Below are 19,729 nucleotides of genomic sequence, written 5' to 3' on the forward strand. Positions count from 1 at the left end.
GTGTGCCCTGCCCTGGGTGATCCTGCTCTGGCAGGGGGTTGGACTGGATGATCTCTGGAGGTCCCTTCCAACTCCTAACACTCTGTGACTGTGTGTAGACAGAAGGGGTCCTAATACTGAGCCCTGGGAACACCTCCTCTGGCCACCAGCTGGCTTTAACTCAGCTCCATTGAGCACCACTCTTTGGGCCCTGCCATCTAGCAGTGTTGGTCCAGCAGAGTGTGTGCTCATGCCACCCATCTCCAGCTCCCCATGCAAAGAATGAAAGCCCAGCAAGAATTCCAAATGCATTGCAGATTCCTAGTTAGAACTTGGGTTTTCCCTTCCCTCTCCCACAGTTGCCATGGTTACAAGCTTGCTTAGTTTGTTGCCCAGCTCTTGGAGTTAAGAAGCCATAAACCATTTCCAGTGCTGAAATATGGAATGTTAGCTCTGTGATTTGTGGGAAGGATGGAACCCAAGAGCTCCATGGAGAGTGGAAAAGAAGAGGACAGAACAATGAGACAACTGCAAACTTCTTCCTGCTGCTGCTCACCACTTCCACAGTTCTGGTAATGAGGATTTATGGGTCCAGGCTAATTTGGGATGGCAGAAAGCTAAGGGACTTGAAACCAGAGCAGTGTGGGCTGCAGGGCAGGAGAGAGGATTCTGACCCTGGGCTCTGCTCAGACCTCATCTCCAATCCTGCCTCCAGCTCTGGGGTCCCCAGCAGGAGAAGGACACAGAGCTGCTGGAGAGAGGCCAGAGGAGGCCACAAAGATGCTGCAAGGGCTGGAGCAGCTCTGCTGGGAGCACAGGCTGAGGGAGCTGGGGCTGTGCAGCCTGCAGAGGAGAAGGCTCCAGGGGCACCTCAGAGCTGCCTGCCAGGACCTGAGGGGATCCTGCAGGAAGGCTGCAGAGAGACTTCTCCTGAGGGGGTCTGGAGCCAGGCCAAGGGGCAATGGTTTGGAGCTGAGGCAGAGCAGGGTCAGACTGGAGCTGAGGAAGAAGTTCTTCAGTCCCAGGGAGCTGAGCCTCTGGCACAGGCTGCCCAGGGAGGCTGTGGCTGCCTCCTTGCTGGGGGTGCTGCAGGCCAGGCTGGATGAGGCCTTGAGCAGCTGAGCCTAGCTGAGAATGTAGGACAGAATAGAATTAACCAGGTTGGAAAAGACCTTTGAGATCATCCAGTCCAACCTATCACCCAACACCATCTAATCAACTACACCATGGCACCAAGTGCCTCATCCAGGCTCTTCTTAAACACTTCCAGTGATGGTGACTCCACCACCTCCCTGGGCAGCACATCCCAATGGCCAATCTCTCTTGCTGGGAAGAACTTCTCCCTGAGCATGGTAGGGGCTTGGAACTGCTTGAGCTTGAAGGTTCCTTCTGTGAGTTCTGTCCTGGAGCTGTGTGCTCAAGGCAGCTTAGCTCAGCTCCTGGCACTGCCGTGGTTCATCTCTTCTGTGGTGAAACAGAAGACTCCAGGCAGAGGAGGCTTTCTTCTTCCATTGAGCCCTGCTGTTTTCCTGTGCTGCTCTGCCTCCTCTGATGCATTTAGAATGTAAGTGGTTTGGTTTTAAAAATACATTTGTCCTGTCTTCCCGAAGGCCTCCAGCTCCAGGGTTTCAGCAGTGTTTGCTCAGTCAGAAGTGATTGCAGATCCTCCACAAGGCTGCTGATAGTCACAACACCAAATATTTGGCCCTTCAGAAGCCCTCAGAAGTGGGGCTGTTATTTTGTTTTTAACCCTGAGCATGTTTTGCTAAGATTGTGGCACAGGATCAGTGCTGCTGGCCAGTTGCCGCCTTCTCCTTTATCATATCTTAGGGTTTCCTTCTTCTGCAGTGGGAGGAAGACAAAAAACCAAACCTTGGAGGAAATAAAAAAACAACCCTTGGGATATTTTGGAGAGCCCTGGGCTTTGGGAAGAACAAACCCAAGCAAGCAGGTGAGCAGCTGTGTGAAGCTTTGTGGTTGAGATCTGCTGCTTTCAGAGGTGGGATCCTGGCTCCTTGGTGTGCAGAGTCTTCGTGTGGCCACCACACAGCAGGGTGGAGAGGAGGTTCTGGTGTTCTAAGACCTCTTTCTGAGTACTCATGTGTAATGGGTTGGGGCAAACCCCCTCCCCACCACGGGCAGAAATAACAACTCAGACAAACAGATTGCAAAAGTGATGGAAAGTTTAAATAGAAAAAATCAATTTAAAAGCAAACACCAATGAAAGCTTTACAGAGAACCACAAGCACCGTGACAAAGAGAGAGATCCCAGAACATGCCCAAGAACATCCCATCCCCACCTGGGGGTACACCCAAACCCCCCAGGGCTCCTTCCTCCCCCCCGCAACCCAGCCTTGGGCCTGGGCAGGCCCAAGGGAGGCGGCTCATGCCATTTTACTTAGGCAGCAGCAGGTGACAAAAGAGGAAGTGAAGACCCCGCATGGGCATTTTATAGGGAAGCAGGGCACTATGGGAATGGAATACCTGGTCTCCTGTGACCACCCCCTGGGCTGGGCCCACCCCTTGGGACCTCCCAGGTGTGGTCTGTGCAGTGGCATCCGGGCCAGCACCCAGCCTAAACCATCACATCATGCCACAGAAGCAACCTGCACTGCTCAATTGGTGCCTGAGAGGGGCTACAGGAAAGCCAGGAAGGGACTTGTGAAAAGGGCTGGGAGTGACAGGATGAGAGGCAATGGCTTGGAGCTGGGAGAGGGCAGATTGAGACTGGAGAGGAGAAAGAAATTCTTGGCAGTGAGGGTAGGGAGACTCTGGCACAGGCTGCCCAGGGAGGCTGTGGCTGCCTCCTGCCTGGAGGTGTTCCAGGCCAGGCTGGATGAGGCCCTGAGCAGCCTGGGCTGGTGGGAGGTGTCCCTGCTTGAAAGTTCCCTGCCCAACTTGTGCCACTGCAGCTTGAGCAGAGTAGGGACCATTCCAAGCAAGTTTGTTTGGTAGGGCATAGGTGGTGGTGAACAGGGAGGGAAGGCTTTGCTGCAGCTGGCTAGACCCAAAATACTCTGCTGAGACATTGCTCCTGATGGAGCCACAGCTGGAATACTGTGTCCAGCTCTGGGCTCCCCAGTTCAAGAGGGACAGGGAACTGCTGGAGGGAGTCCAGTGGAGGCTGTGAGGATGATAAAGATCCTGGAACATCTGTGTGATGAGGGAAGGCTGAGAGCCCTGGGGGTGGGTAGCCTGGAGAAGAGAAAGCTGAGAGGAGATCTGATCAATGTCTATAAATACCTGAGGGGTGGGGGGCAAGAGGAAGGGGCCAGGCTCTGTTTGACAGACTCAGGGACAGGACAAGGAACAAGGGACACAAACTGGGACCCAGGAGGTTCCACCTCAGCATGAGGAGAAACTTCTTTGGTGTGAGGCTGCTGGAGGCCTGGAGCAGGCTGCCCAGAGAGGTTGTGGAATCTCCTGCTCTGGAGACTTTCAAGCCCCACCTGGATGTGTTCTGTGTGCCCTGCCCTGGGTGCCCTGCTCTGGCAGGGGGTTGGAGTGGATGATCTCTGGAGGTCCCTTCCAAGCCCTGCTACCATCCTGTGATTCTGTGACACACATATGGGGCCTGAGGAGGGCTCAGGCTTTTCTTCCAGCAGGGGTCTGGGGGTTGGTCTCTTCTCCCTAGTCACAAGTGACAGAAGGAGAGGAGGTGCCCTCAGGTTGCACCAGGGGAGGTTTAAGTTGGAGATGAATCTCTGAGCGACCTCTGCAAGTGAAGCAGAGCCTGTGCTGGTGTTGAGGCCAAGGTGTTTGGGGAGGGGAAGGGAGCAGAGGGCTGACACTGGTCCTTTCTGGCAGTTTGCTTTGTGTCCGGGATTTCTCCTAACAGAAAACTAAAGCAACAAAGTCTGAATGGTTTTGTGTGTCCCTGGAACCCAGAACACAGGCATAAAATGCTGGCTGTGGGGAACAGTAAAGGGGAAATGGAATTTCTGTGATGCTTTGCTGCCTTTCCTCACTAATTAAGCTGCAGGGAAGCAATCAGCAGAGATTTAACTTTTTGGTGGGTTTAATATTTCTTTCTTCTGACAAAAATAAAACCCCAAAAGTGATGGTTGGTGTTTGGCTGGAGGCAGGAGAGCTTCTGGACTCTCTCTCACCCAGCACACCACCTTCACATCCTCCTGCATCCCTCAGTACTTCTGAGTGGCCTTGTCTTGGACACCAGAAAATCCCTCACTGCATCAGGTTGGAAGGGACCCTCCAAGGCCATCTTGCCCAATCCCCCTGCACTCCACCTCCAGCTGGATCAGGCTGCCCAGGGCCTCAGCAAGTTTGGTCTTCAGTGTGTAGTGAGGGGCCCAAACCTAAGCAGAGTATTTGAGGAGTGACCTCAGCAGTGCTGAGCCACAGGGGCACAATCCCTGCCCTGTTCCTGCTGCCCACACCACTGCTGCTCCAGGCCAGGCTGTGGTGCCCCTCTTGGCCACCTGGGCCCTCCCTGGCTCATCTCCAGCTGGCTGTTGACCACCACCCCCAGATCCTTTTTGACCAGGTGTCTTTCCAGCCACTCTGCCTGAAGCCTGGAGCCTTCATGGGGTTGTTGTGACCCAGGGGCAGGACCCAGCCCTTGGCCTTGTTGAACCTCATCCCACTGATCCAGCCTGGCCAGGGCCCTCTGCAGAGCCTTCCTGCCCTCCAGCAAATCACCACTGCCACCAGCTCAGTGCCATCTGCAAACTCACTGAAGGAGCCTGGCTCCCTTCACCCAGGCTATTGATAAAGACATTAAAGAGAACTGACCCAGCACTGAGCCCTGGGGGAGCACCACTGGTGACCAGCACCCACCTAACTCCACTGCCCCCCACTCTCTGGGCCTGGCCAGCAGGCAGGGAAGGACACAGCAGTGAAGCTCTGGGGAGCAGGCAGCTCCTCCAGGAGGATGCTGGGCTCCATTGATTTGCAGACTCCAGCCTTTGGTGTTCAGGTACTTTTCCCTCTGGAAGATAAAAAAGCAGTCTTGATGTTCTCATTTCCTGGAGCAGCCAGCTCCTCAGGCCAGCAGCCTGTTTAACCTCAGGACATATTTACACCTTTGGAATATAAAGGAGAGTTTAGAGGTTTTGTTGTTCCTGGATGCCTTCTGGTCTTAATTTTCAACATCATCTTTTTCAGTAGCTCCTTTCAAGGTGTGATGAGGAACCATGAATAATTTCCTCTGTTTTCACCATCTGTGCTACCTTCTGCCTCTCTTCCATCTGATGACAGACTAGCTCAGCTTCATCAGGTCTTTTTATATGCTAATATCAACCAGAGGCTTTAATTTTGTAGTCCATGGCTACATTGTTTAATAATTATCTCTTCTTTTTGGTACCACAGTCCTCAGATCAACTCTCAGGCCTCTCTGCACAGTCATTTCTTGAAGCACCTGGTAGGTTCCTGGCAATGCTGGGACCCACAGCACTCATTTCTCTGCATCTACAGTGGCAGAAAGGAGAGTGGTGATTCATAGCAGGTTTGCAGGAGAAGACATTTATGCTTCACATGGAGGGGAGTCAGGCCCCCTTCTGCTGTTTCCCAGCACAGGAAGGGGGCTGTTGTTGTGTTCTTGCCCTTGAAAAGGGTTGGATTTGCAGGGTAGGGGGGAAAGAAACAAATTCTCTTTGTGTTGGACTCCTTGTTTTCAGCCAGGAGCCCCCAGGGATGGCAGCTCAGCTGAAGGGGACCAGGACTCCTCCACAGCTGGATTCTAAACCTGTGTCAGACCAGTTTGCTCATTTCTGATGGTTCTTCAGCTTCTCTCTTTGGATTTAAGGGCCAACACACCAGGAAAATGAAAGGTCACCTGTGTTTAAATAGTCCCTGGAGTTCATGAGGGGGCAGGGAAGGCAAGAAACTGCTCTGGGTTTTTCCTCCTGAGGATTCACAGTATCACCAAGGTTGGAAGAGACCTCAAAGATCATCGAGTCCAACCTGTCACCACAGACCCTATGACTAGACCATGGCACCAAGTACCACATCCAATCCCCTCTTGAACACCTCCAGGGATGGTGACTCCACCAGAGAAACGACATTGCTGCCCAGAGAACACTCCTGCCCACTGCAGGCTTGAACTCATTCATTTCAGGCTGGGAAGAGCTGGATAGGGCAATTGGACACTCATCCTCCTACAGTGATCTCCTTCCTGTTGTGGCCCTGGGCAGCCTGACCTAGCTGGAGGTCTCCCTGCTGACTGCAGGGGGGGTGGGCACAAGATGACCTTTGAAGGTCCCTTCCAACCTGGTGCAGCCTGACTCTGTGGTTCTGTAACACCTGGAAAAAGAACCTCAGGGCTTTCCTTTGTTGATTTTTGTTGCTTGGCTTGTGGTTTTGTTTTGTTGGGTTTATATCTCTACCAGCACCTATTTGGAGCTCTGGCTGTGAGCTGTCTAATCCCAAGGCGTACTTCTAGATGCTGAAAAATCCCTGCCTGGTAGGCAGACTCCATCAGCTCATGCAAAAAGATCTCTCTCTCTCTCTGCCTCTTTCCATGACAAGGCCACACCAAAGCACTTCCCAGAGAGATGCCCTTTGGCTTCTTTGAGGACAGCCCCAGGGGCTTACCTAGGAAGAGATTTTCCTTCTCTCCCATTAGCGTACAAAAGTGAGCTCTGGTGAGGAGGCACTGAGAAATGAGTGATGAGTACAGAAAGGGAGCTTTGGAGATCAGGAGCAGGAGGTCCTAGCACTCACTCCTGTCCAGCACACCAACCACTTTTTGTCCAGGTAGTATTTTTTAACACATTTTTTCATCTGTCAGTGCCTGGCCCCAGCCAGCCTGGCCTGGCTCTGCTAACTGAAGCTAAGGGTCCAGGCAAAATGATCACAGGATGGGTTGTGTTGGAAGGGACCTCAAAGCTCATCCAGCTCCAACCCCCTGCCATGGGCAGGGACACCTCCCACCAGCCCAGGCTGCTCAAGGCCTCATCCAGCCTGGCCTGGAACACCTCCAGGGAGGAGGCAGCCACAGCCTCCCTGGGCAGCCTGTGCCAGAGTCTCCCCATTCTTACTTAAAGGTCTTCTCCAACCAAACCTATTCTGTGATTCTATGAATTTCAGAACCTGTGAGGCTGAAAATTGCATCTCAGAGGAACCTGTTGCTGCTGGTTCTGATAAACTACTTTCATTGGCAGCTGCTATTGACAATTAGATTGACAGAGATTAGAATTCATTAGGCTGATAGAGGAACTGAGATGCCAGAACTCTTGGGGGGTGGTGTCAGTCCTTTCCTCTCTGTCATTTATTGAACTCTGTTATTTTTCATATAACAATAGTCATGGAATCACAGAAAACCTTGAGTGGCTCAGGGGGGAAGGGACCTCAGAAGAGTGTGGTCAGCAGGGCAAGGGAGGTTCTCCTGCCCCTCTACTCTGCCCAGGTGAGGCCACACCTGGAGTGTTGTGCCCAGTTCTGAGCTCCCCAGTTCAAGAGGGACAGGGAACTGCTGGAGAGAGTCCAGTGGAGGCTACAAAGCTGCTGAGGGGCCTGGAGCAGCTCAGTGAGGAGGGAAGGTTGTTTAGTCTGGAGAAGAGTAGCCCCAGTGGGGATCTGGTCAATGCTGATCAATAGCTAAAGGGTGAGGGGCAAGAAGAAGGGGCCAGACTCTGTTCAGTGGTGTCCTGTGAGAGGACAAGGAGCAATGGACACAAACTGGAACCCAGGAGGTTCCACCTCAGCATGAGGAGAAACTTCTTTGGTGTGAGGCTGCTGGAGTCCTGGAGCAGGCTGCCCAGAGAGTTTGTGGAGTCTCCTGCTCTGGAGAGCTTCCAACCCTCCCGGCTGTGTTCTGGGTGCCCTGCCCTGGGTGCCCTGCTCTGGCAGGGGGTTGGACTGGATGACCTCCAGAGGTCCCTTCCAAGCTCTATCATTCTCTGATTCTATGCTATGGAATGGGAGGACGTGTCCAGATCTGAAAGCCTTGCACTGACTGCAGGGGCTGCCCTGCCATTAAATACCCCAGGTGACAGCATGTCCTTGGTCCTTAGCAGGTGGCACTGCAGTGCAGGCACCAAGAGCAAAGCTGCTGGGGGGCTGCTGTAATCCCTTCCTGTGTGGGGTGCAGTGCCCAGGGGGGATCCCAGCCACCAGTGGCTAGAAGGGCACCAAGGCTGGGGAGGGGTCTGGAGCACAGCCCTGTGAGGAGAGGCTGAGGGAGCTGGGGTTGCTTAGCCTGGAGAAGAGGAGGCTCAGGGGAGATCTTCTTGCTCTCTCCAACTCCCTGAAGGGAGGTTGTAGCCGGGTGGGGGTTGGTCTCTTCTCCCAGGCAAGCAGCACCAGAACAAGAGGACAGAGTCTCAAGCTGTGCCAGGGGAGGTTTAGGCTGGATGTTAGGAAGAAGTTCTTCACAGAGATCTGTGACTGTTTGAGGCTGTCCCCTTAAAAAAGGGAATATGGTAGTCGAATATTTGTAAACAAAAAAACGGATCTAAACTAATTTCATTGGTAGAGTGGGAGGAAGCACCTTCTGAACTGGGAGTGCAGCAGGGTATCTTGGGCATTCCTGCACTTTTCTGTGCAGTCTGTCTTCCCCTCCTTTGGCAGCAGCAGCTCGCTGTTTCTGGGCTTTCGGCCAAGGCTTGACCTTGAAACTGATAAACTGCAAGACCTGTATTAACTGCTTTCCAATTAACACATAACTGCTTCTAACTTTTTTCGCTTTTCTCTCTTTCTAACCCTCTCTGGGGAAAGGGGGAGAGAAGGGGGAGCAGAGGTGGGTGAACTCTCATTTCTGTGCTGCTTTGTTGTATATTTTTGTATATATTGTAAATATTGTAAATTCTGTAAATTCCCCTGCATATCCTGTATTACTTTGTAAATATACAGCACCCATTGCTTTGCTAATTCAGCTGTGAGTTTTTTTTCCCTTTCACTTTCCGGGGGGAGGAGAAGGCACCGGCATTTCCCTTCTCACCCTACGACCTGGGATGGGCTACCCAGGGAGGTGGTGGGATCTATGTCCCTGGAGGTGTTTAAGAAGAACCTAGATGAGGCACTTGGTGCTATGGTCTGGCTGATCAGATGGTGCTGGGTGAGAGGTTGGATTTGATGATCTTGGAGGTCTCTTCCAGCCTGGCTGATTCTGTGCTTCTGTTCTCAAGCTGTGCAGGGGGAAGTTTAGGTTTGCTCTGAGAAAGACAGAGAGATTGGCCTTGGCGTGGGCTGCCCAGGGAGGTGGTGGGATCAGGTCAGCGTCCCTGGAGGTATCAAAGTATCACAGTATAACTTAGGTTGGAAAGGACCTCGAGGATCATCGAGTCCAACCTATCAACACAGACTCCATGACTAGACCATGGCACCAAGTGCCACGTCCAATCTCCTCTTGAACGCCTCCAGGGACGATGACTCAACCACCTCCCCGGGCAACCCGTTCCAATGACGAATGACTCACCCGGTGAAGAATTTCTGCCTCACCTTGAGTCTAAACCTCCCCTGGTGCAGCTTGAGACTGTGTCCCCTTGTTCTGGTGCTGGCTGCCTGGGAGAAGAGGCCAACCCCTTCCTGGCTACAACCACCTTTCAGGTAGTTGTAGAGGACAATCAGGTCACCCCTGAGCCTCCTCTTCTCCAGGCTAAACAATCCCAGCTCCCTCAGCCTCTCCTCATAGCGCTTGTGTTCAAGGCCTCTCACCAGCCTTGTTGCCCTTCTCTGGACACCTTCAAGTGTTTCAATGTCCTTCTTAAACTGAGGGGCCCAGAACTGGACACAGTACTCAAGGTGCGGCCTAACCAAAGCAGAATACAGGGGCACAATGACCTCCCTGCTCCTGCTGGCCACACTATTCCTAATGCAGGCCAGGATGCCATTGGCCCTCCTGGCCACCTGGGCACACTGCTGGCTCATATTCAGGTGGCTGTCGATCAGCACCCCCAGGTCCCTCTCTGTTTGGGAGCTCTCCAGCCACTCCAACCCCAGCCTGTAGCTCTGCATGGGATTGCCGTAGCCAAAGTGCAGCACTCGGCATTTGGACTTGTTGAATGACATCCCATTGGACTCTGCCCATGTGTCCTGTCTGTCGAGGTCCCTCTGCAGAGCCTTTCCACCCTCTAACTGACTAACATCTGCCCCTAACTTGGTGTCATCTGCAAACTTGCTGACGACTGACTCGACCCCCTCATCCAGATCATCAATGAAGATGTTAAAGAGCACAGGGCCCAGCACTGATCCCTGGGGGACACCACTGGTGACTGGCCGCCAGCTGGATGTGGCACCATTCACCACCACTCTCTGGGCTTGGCCCTCCAGCCAGTTCCTAACCCAGCACAGAGTGTAATGGTCCAATCCACGGGCTGACAGCTTAGCCATCAGTTTGCTGTGGGGGACGGTGTCAAAGGCCTTGCTGAAGTCCAGGTAGACCACATCCACAGGCCTCCCCACATCCACCAGGCGGGTCACCTGATCATAGAAGGAGATCAGGTTGGAGAGGCAAGATCTGCCCCTCCTAAATCCATGCTGGCTGGACCTGAGCCCTTGGCCATCCTTCAGCTGCGCAGTTATTGCCGCCAGGATAATCTGCTCCATCACCTTCCCTGGCACTGAGGTCAGGCTGACTGGCCTGTAGTTTCCAGGTTCCTCCATCCGACCCTTCTTGAGGATGGGGACCACGTTGGCCAGTTTCCAGTCATCTGGGACCTCACCTGTGAGCCAGGACTGGAGGAAAATGATGGAGAGCGGCTTGGCCAGCTCATCAGCCAGCTCTCTCAGCACCCTAGGATGGATTCCATCCGGTCCCATGGACTTGTGAGTATCCAAGTGGCTCAGCAGGTCCCAAGCTAATTCCTCATGGATTTCCAGGGCGTTACACTGCTCCCCGACCCCATCGCCCAGCTCAGGAGGACACTCCTCCTGAACTCTTGCCTTGTTGTTAAAACTTGAGGCAAAGAAGGTGTTCAGGACCTCAGCCTTTTCCTCATCTTCGGTCACCATGTTCCCCTCCAGGTCCAATAGGGAGTACAGGTTCTTCCTGCCCTTCTTCTTATTGTTAATATATTTATAAAAATGCTTTTTATTATCTTTGAGTGAGGTGGCCAGCTTCAGTTCCAGCTGGGCCTTTGCCTCCCTAATTTTATTCCTACATAATCTAACAGCTTCCTTGAACATACATCGAGAAGCCTTCCTTTATTATTAGAATACCTTTATTAGAATAAACCAAACCAGGTTGGAAGAGACCTTCAAGATCATCGTGTCCAACCCATCAACCAATCCAACCCACCCAAACAGCTAACCCATGGCACCAAGCACCCCGTCAAGTCTCCTTCTGAACACCTTCAATGACGGCGACTCCACCACCTCCCTGGGCAACCCATTCCATAGCGCAATCCCTCCTTCCAAAGGTGATACAGCCTCTTCTTCCCCCTTAAATCCTCCAGGAGCTGCTTGCTCATCCAGGCCGGTCGCCTTCCCCGCCGGCTTGCCTCTCGGCACATGGGAACTGCCAGTTCCTGTGCCTTCAAGAGCTCCTGTTTGAAGTAGGTCCAACCCTCCTGAACCCCTTGGTTCATGAGGGCTGGTACCCAGGGGACTTTACAAACAAGTTTCTTAAATAGGCTGAAGTTTGCCCTTCGGAAGTCCAAGGTGAAGGTTCTGTTGGTGCTCCTCCCTATCTCCCTGCATATTGAAAACTTCACTATCTCGTGGTCACTGCACCCTAGGCTGCCTCCCACGATCACGTCTCCCACCAGCCCTTCCCTATTGGAGAACAGCAGGTCAAGCAGAGCCTGTCCCCTGGTAGGCTCGCTTAACAGCTGTGTCAGGAAGCAGTCCTCCATTCTCTCCAGGAATCTTCTGGACTGCCTCCTCCCTGCTGAATTAAGTTCCCAGCAGATATCTGGGAGGTTGAAGTCACCAACAAGGACAAGATCTGATGATCTTGAGACAGCCTCCAGTTGCTTGTAGAAGACTTCATCAGCCTCCTCATCCTGGTTGGGTGGTCTGTAACAGATTCCAATCAGGATGTCAGATTTGTTGGGCTGTCCTCTGATTTTAACCCACAGGCTCTCAACTCCCTCATCTTCCACCTCAAGTTGTGTGGCAGAGAGTGACTCCCTAATATACAGAGCCACCCCTCCTCCTCTTCTCCCTCGCCTGTCCCTCCTAAAGAGCCTGTAACCCCCCAGTGTAGCACTCCAATCGTGGGTGCTGTCCCACCAAATTTCTGAGATGGCGACTACATCATAGTCGCCCTGATGGATTAGGACCTCCAACTCCTCTTGCTTATTGCCCAGGCTGCGTGCATTGGTGTACATGCATCGAAGCTGGGTTCCTGACTTCTCAACTGACCCTACCTTGTGACCTACTCTTTCCTCTGCAGAGGGACCGATTGCCTCACCCATCCCCTTCAGACCTAGTGTCGTAGTTTGGGCTGGGTGTCCTCTGCTACAGGGGTGTTTCCTGTGTCCAGTAGTCCAGCCCAGTGGGTGGACACAGGAAATTAGGTTATTTCCTACCATGATCCCTTGCACCACTATAAGTTTCACGGCGGGGTCTGGCACTTCCTCTTTCCTTCCTCTCCGCCACCTGGTAACTGGGGGAGAGATCTCCCGGCCATGGGCCTGGCTAGGCCCAAGGCCACGGGGGGATGGGCAGTCTCAGATCTGGCCAGCTGAGACTAGCCTAGCAGTGGGGGGGGGAAGGAGCAGCCCTGGGGGTTTGGGGTGCACCCCCAGGTGGGGATGGGATCTCTCTGGGTCTGTTTTGGGGTTTCTTCTTGTCACTGTGTTTCTAATTCTCTGCACGCACTCACTGTTCTGTATTTAAACTTTCCATCACTTTTACAATCCGTTTGTCTGAGTCGTCATTTCTGCGCGTGGTGGGGAGGGGGTTTGCCCCAACCCATTACAAGAGGAGAAGGCTGAGAGGGATCTGATCAATGTCTATCTGAGGGCTGGGGGTCAGGAGGGAGGGGAATGGCTCTGCTCAGTTGCATCCTGGGATAGGACAAGGAGCAATGGATATAAACTCCAGCACAGGAGGCTCCACCTTAGCATGTGTAATGGGTTGGGGCAAACCCCCTCCAATAGGGAAGGGCTGGTGGGAGACGTGATCGTGGGAGGCAGCCTAGGGTGCAGTGACCACGAGATAGTGAAGTTTTCACTACCTAGTTTAAAGCCCTCCTAATGAGCCCTGCCAACTCCAGTGCCAGGACTCTCTTACCCCTTCTAGATAGATGCACCCCATCGGGACCCAGCAGGTCAGGTGCGGTGAAAGTAGTCCCATGGTCAAAGAACCCAAAGTTCTGCCTTTGGCACCATCCCCTGAGCCAATTGTTGATGGTGTGGGTTCTCCCATTCCTCTCAGTGTACACCCCTGCCACTGAGGGAACTGAGCAGAACACCACTTGAACTCCTGCCCCATCAATCAATTGTCCAAGGGCCCTGAATTCCTTCTTAATTGCCCTGGTGCCCTTCTTGTCAATCTCATCACTTCCAGCCTGTATTACCAGCAGAGGGTAATAGTCAGTGGGCTGGATTAATTTAGGGAGTCTCTTTGCAATGTCCCTAATCCGTGCCCCTGGTAGGGAGCAGACCTCCCTGTGGGATGGGTCGGGACAACATATGGGTCCCTCAGTACCCCCCAGGAGAGAGTCCCCAACAACTATAACCCTTCTCCTTTTCTTTGTGGAGCTGGTCGTTATAGCTGGTGGGGACCGCTTGGGCTTAGGCTCCTTCCTGGAGCTGGTCGTTACAGCTGGTGGGGACTGCTTGGCCTTAGGCACCCCTCTGGATGGCTGCTCCTCAGCCTCAGCCCTCTCATCCTTACTGCCCTCAGCCTGCAGGGCCTCATACTTATTATGCAAGGGCAGTGGAGGAGGAGGAGAGGGTCGTGGTGGATTTCTCTTGCCACCCTTGGCAGGGACCTGTACCCATCCCTCTCCGTTTCCAGGTGTTCAAGCAAAGCCTGGATGAGGCTCTTAGTGCCACGGTCTGGTTGATCAGATGGGATCGGGGGATCAGTTGGACTTGGTGGTCTTGGAGGTCTCTTCCAGCCCGGCTGATCCTGTGCTTCCTGCAGGCTGGCGCTGGGATCGGTGGCCTGGCTGCGGGTAATCAGCCTGGCGCCTGCCTTCTGCCAGAGGGTGGCAGTGGCCCTCCATGCACCCGCTGCAGAGCAGCCAGCCGGGGGGACCTGGCCTTCAGCTTCCCGCCCCTGCTTTTGCCCCAAGAATGGCACTTCAGGTGGCTTGGGAATATTTTGGGTGCAGAGGGCATGAGGCTGTGCCTCCAGGGGAGAGCAAACAATGTCCAGCCCTCTGCTCTCTGCCTTTCCCTCTCTGGGGGACTGGAAGGACTCTACCACCTACAGCCCATTTCTGTCTGGGGATAACTGTCACCAGCAGTACTTCAGCACACAGAGATGTCCCCTTAGAGACTCTCAGTGCACATCCATGTGGTGCTCAGGGCACTATGCAAGCAAAGCCAGGTTGGGAAACCTCTCTTCTGAGTCCTCTTCACGGGCTGCATTGGGTTGGAAGGGACCCTCAAAGGACATCTTGTCCAACACCCCTGCTGCAGGGACACCCCCAACTAGAGCAAGCTGCCCAGGGCCACATCAAAGGCTGACCTTGAATGAATTATCTTCATTCTCTTGTTGGATGCCTTCGGGGGGGGGATTTTAGTGTTTTAATGTGATTGCTGCCCAAAGTGTTTTGCTGTCACCTAGCTGAGGGTGACTCTGGAGCTGCTGTGTCTAGCTGGTCAGTTAACAGTGGTGTGATCAGCATCCCTGAAGGTGTTTAAGAAGAGCCTGGATGAGGCTCTTGGAGCCATGGTCTGGTTGATTAGATAGGGTCAGGGGATCAGTTGGACTTGGTGATCTTGGAGGTCTCTTCCAGCCTGGCTGATTCTGTGCTCCTGTAACAGGGCTGTGGGCAATTGCCCTGGCCAGAACCAGAGCCAAGGGGCCAGGGACGGTGGTGACAATCTCCCAGGCTTTGCTGGTATGTTCTGAGACTCTGCAGTAATACACAACTCTAAGGGAACTCCAAGAACCAGGGCATGGTGTAATGGCCATGGTGGTCTTAGGCTGAAGGTTGCACTCAAATGGTCTCAGAGATTTTCCAGCTGAAACAAGTCCAGGAACTGACATTGAGGCTTTGGACACTCAGCTTTGACCTTGCTGTTTGTCTTTGCACCACACGAGCCTTAGGAGCTAAGGCAGAAAGTGGCTGCAAGCAGAGCACCTCTGCAAGCCCTCCCAAGCAGAGGAGTGAATTAGTTACTGCTGCCGGGGGAGAAGATTGTTGCCTGTCTTCATTTCCATTTTTAAAAGTCTGTTTGTTTGTTTTCCTGCTCAGCTCCTCCATGCCTTGTAAATTGTGAATTTCTCTCTTGGCTCCAGCACGATAAGGAAATGGGGCTGGTTCCACAAGTGTCTTAATCATCCTGAAGCTTAAAAATACCACAGAGCAAACCCGCGGCGCCTAACGGGGGTGAGCTTCGAATAATTACCATGACCTGAGAGCTGCGGCTCTGTGGCTCCCACGGCTGCAACTGATGCCGACCGTGGGCTAACCTGACAGCGAGCGAGGGGCTGAAAGATCAGGGTCGGGGGCAGGGCTTGGGCGGCGATTCGATTGTTGCTGGGTTTGGAAGCAGGGAGATCTCAATCCTGCCATCGAAACCTGAAGCCGCTCTTGGGGATTAGGTTAAAACGCGCAGGGAAAGGAGGATGTGGAGGGACTGGTTTGTGGCGAGGGAAGGCTTCCCTGCTGGGCTGCCAGGGTTAAACGTTCCGTGCAGGAATCCCCGGGTGCGGGGACAGTGGCTGGGTCTGGCCACGGGAGGCACCGCCGCCGTGTGCGGCACCCGGAGCTCGCCTTAATCTCTGCCGGGCAGAGGGAGTGGCAGCGGATCAGCTCTGCCCCGGGTGCCTCTCCTCCCCCTTCCCTTCCCTGCCCGGCCCAGCTTTTGCTAACCCTTGTCTCCTGCTGGCACCGATCCTCCGAGAGAGCGCTCCTGCATTAAGAGATCAAGGCTGGCTTTCTCCCAGCCTACGTGGATGGCTTTTGTGTCAAGGGCAAGGCAAGACAGCTGCTGCCGTACCCCTGCCCCGTGCAGGTGAAAGTGTGCTGGCCCAGGTGAGGCTGCTCCTGCCTTTCGCTGCGGTCCCAGAGCAGGGGAACCGGGACAAGCCGCGACCACGCTGCTCCCCGGGGCTGCTGCCAGCGCAGCCAGCACTACGCTTCCCTTCCCTTCCCTTCCCTCCTGCAGCTCTTGGGTCTCTCCAATTCAGATCTGGGGCTCGAAACTTCCCATTTCAGGCCAGCTTGTGAGCGAGCTTTAATTAGAACATCATCTGATGAGGCACAGTTCCCCTAGCCGCTGTCTTATGGCAGCGATGGAGGAAAGTGTAGGGGACGGCAGCAGCCCTGGGCTGAAGGACATTGTTGCATCGCTCCTGAGGGCAAGAGCAAGAAGAAATCAACTGGTGCTGGCTTTCAGGACTTGAGGGTCTGACTCCAAACTTAATTTAATGCTGATGGAGGCAAGAGCCCCCCCAGGAGCAGCCAAAGTTTAATCAGGAACACAACAGCACTTACAGGCTCAGTGTCTTAGACGGAGGAGCTGCTGCAACCAATTAGAAACCCAATTTCATTGAAAATACTGCAAGGGAGCATGAGAATTCCAGTGTGGAAAGGCAACAGTCACTCCATCATCCCAGCTCCCTCGTTAACGCATCAGCAGCTCCAACATTCACAGCCCGCTCTAGAGAAAGCGGGGAGGGGACACGGGGGGCAAAACTAATAACCACCCACAACCCTTAATTCTAAACACAAATTAACAGATCCGGGCTGTTACTCCAGAGAACTGAATCAGCCTGAGGGGAGGGAGGAGGAGAAGGGAAGAGGCACAACAGAAAAGCAGAACTCCATGGGCAAGGCTCAGGATTAACTGCTTTTTATGCTCCCCAAACACTGGGTCAATAACAGTCCCTCAAACAAATTCCTGGCCTGCTTCCTTTCCCAGGCAGAGAGCTTGGGGAAGCTCAGGGACAGTTTAGCAGACAACTAACCATTTTCCAAGTTACAAGGGGTGGTTATTCACTCCAGCTTTGTTTTATTCTTGGTCTCCTCTACAGCTTGAGGTTGGAGGGGTTTGGGGTGTTGGTTAAAGCACAGCAGAAAGGTGAGAAAAAAAAGCCCCCCACGAGACAAGATCAAGCAGAGCCAGCCCCCCCGGGGAATGAGCAAAAAAGAGGCAAGCAATCAGTTCAATAAACACACTTGGATTTATTATCATCATCATTTTTTGTATAAAAAGGGGTTAAAGTTTAACAACTAAACTTTTATAAAAAGTTTAGCAACGATTTAAAGTACATTATACTCTGTGTGTCTGGGTGTGTGTGTGCAGAAGCCTGCCGCTTCTGCCGCTGTACAAGGGAGAAAGAAAAAAAAAAAGAGAAAACTCTTCCCTCAAGAGTTCATCACCAGGGTTTGTTTCACTCATATATAGATTTATATATAAATATATACACACAGCCTGCAGTTCTCAGGGTTTGGGGGGGTGTGTGTCAAAAGAAAAACCAAACCCAAACCACAAAACAACGAAGGTTAACATTTCTGACCACCGGTTTCTTCCAGGAGAACTGGAGGCTGGATTCCTTCTTGGTACTTCACGCTCCACCTTTGGAAGAAAAAGGCAAAGTCTGCTTGGAAAAAGAGAAAGGGCAGCTCCTTGTTGAGGCTTCTGTTGTGCCGTTGTGTCTCTTCATAAATAACTAAGGTTCAGTCCAAGTCGAAGAATGAGGGATGGGGAGGATAAGGATCTCTAGTTTAGTTTTTTTTTTTTCCTTTATTTTAAAAAAGTCCTTTTAGTTAACGTGGATTTATTTTCTTCTCCTCCTCCAGATACAGCTGAAAAATAAGTTCAGCACCTCAGAAACGAAACAAACAAACAAAAAAAAAAAGGAAGAAATCCTGGAGACGTTTTCTTGTGCAAAAAAAAAGGAAAAAAAAACCCAACCACCCTCTTCTCAGTGGAACACTTGCAAGAGATTGAAAAGAGGCGGATTCAGGAGAATGCTAACAGGGCAGAGATCCGGGACAGACTGGCGCCAGGGAGGAAGCCACAGTTTGAACATTTAACCACTCAGAGATTGGGCAAACCCTGGCGTCCAGATGCAACACATGCAAGCCGCTCTCCCTCCCTCCTCTTCAAGAGCACAAATTAAAGATTTGAATAACACACTCAAGGTGGGGGGGGAAATAATAATAGTAATAAAGGGGCAGGAGGAAAAGCCTCTCTCAAGCCCAAATCTCGGCTGAGATCTCGGGAACTGCACTGCTGCGAGGCGCCAGACTGCCTCTCCCGCTGCAATTATTTGATTAAAAGCAGTCCCTTCCCTGAGCTGATAGCGCAGACAATCCCACATCACACTAGCGCAGCCACTGTGCCAAGATTCCCAACTTAGTCACTTTGGCCCAGGAAGTGAAGACTTGAAGAGGAGATAAGGATGGGGCTTGCATTAAGCAGCGAGTAGTGTCAGGGCAGCTTAATGAGCAGATAGCGACAGAACACAGCCTGGCTACAAGACAGGCTAATTCCTCACCGATTACAAAGCCAGCTCCTACCCAGGACGGATTCTCAGCACATCTCCCGTTCCCCCACTCGGGATTTTTTCTTTTCAGCGTTTAGTCTAAAAACGAAGAGCATCGCACTCACCGTTCGGCTCAGCCACAAAGTGCTTTGCTGTTGCTTGACATGAGCTCTGAGGGGAACTCGGACGCCTGCGAGGAGAAGGAAAACACCACAAAGGTAAGGGGGAGGTGGCCGGGCGCTGGGGGAAGCAGGAGAAACCCCTCCCGGCTCGCCCCGGGCTTCAGCCAGGGCTCGCCCGCCCACGGCTCCCAGCGGCGGTGCCGCCTCCAGCCATCCCCTAGGTGACCACCTCCGCGCTCGGCACCGCAGCCGTTGCTAACGCCGACCGGCATAGCCCGAGCCAGGCCAGCGGGGAGCCGGGGGCGCCCGGCGGAGGAGCTTACCTGTAGCGAGAGGATGCTGATGTCTGTGTTGAGGATGGTCAGAGGAGTTCTGGAGGAAGGGTTCTGCCCGGGTCTCTGGTGGTGTAGGCTGACGATGTTTGGGTGCGAGTCCAGGGCGATCTGCAGGTCCAAGATGTAGTCGATAACGTGCTGCAAGATTTCCATCTTGCTGACTTTCTTGTTCTGCGGGATGCTGGGCACCAGCTCCTTCAGCTTGGAGTAGCAATCGTTCATGTTGTACAGCAGGCTCATGGGGTCGTCCACGGGCGTTTTGCTCCGGGAGATGCCCAGGTTATGCTCCGAGAGACCGTTTTTCCTGACGGACCGCACTGGGCTGAAGGCTTTCATGCTAGAAGGTGGGCGGGAGAAAACCGGATTCCAAGGAGCAAGTAGAAGGACAGGGCTAAAGGGGAAGCCTGCCGAGCGCTGCTGCCGCTGCTGCTGCCGACCTCCCGCTCTGAGCGCTGCTGCAGCCCCCACTAAGGTGCGCGGCCGCGCCGCCTCCCTTTATGGCACCGCCGCTGAGCCCAGCCCGCGCTCGCTGCCATTGGCTGCCGCCCGCACGTCAATCACCCCGCGGCGCCCTCACTGGTGGGGCGGCGGGCGCGGGGGCTGAGCGGGTCTTCCGCCCGCCGAGCCAATCCCGGCAGGGGGGCGGGGCCGTGCCGCACAGCTGAAGGCAGTAAATAGTGCGTGGCCCACTAGCGCCCAGCCTGCCACAAAGGCGCGGGCAGGTGGCACCACCGGCAGCTTGCCTTCCCCCTTGCCTTCCCCCTTGCCTTCCCC

The 19,729-nt window shown here is 53.5% G+C and overlaps 1 protein-coding gene across 2 annotated transcripts; it reads right to left on the bottom strand.

The window, feature by feature from the left end:
- Positions 1-17,167: 17,167 nt before the first annotated feature.
- On the bottom strand, positions 17,168-19,422 carry ID2 (inhibitor of DNA binding 2). 2 transcript variants are annotated; one of them, XM_068155354.1, is made up of 3 exons: positions 18,944-19,422; positions 18,624-18,688; positions 17,168-17,585 (listed from the first exon to the last, which is right to left on the bottom strand). In XM_068155354.1, the coding sequence occupies exons 1-2, from the start codon at positions 19,289-19,291 to the stop codon at positions 18,632-18,634; spliced, it is 405 nt and encodes a 134-aa protein (XP_068011455.1). In that variant the 5' UTR covers positions 19,292-19,422; the 3' UTR covers positions 17,168-17,585; positions 18,624-18,631. The 2 variants fall into 2 exon arrangements, with proteins under 2 accessions (XP_068011455.1, XP_068011454.1); XM_068155353.1 differs by having other exon boundaries at positions 17,168-17,815; positions 18,944-19,420.
- Between the last annotated feature and the right edge of the window lie 307 nt (positions 19,423-19,729).

This window comes from Melanerpes formicivorus, unplaced genomic scaffold, assembly GCF_026170545.1.
Source record: "Melanerpes formicivorus ecotype bairdi unplaced genomic scaffold, bMelFor1.0.p_v2 SCAF_31, whole genome shotgun sequence".
Classification (NCBI taxonomy): Eukaryota; Metazoa; Chordata; class Aves; order Piciformes; family Picidae; genus Melanerpes; species Melanerpes formicivorus.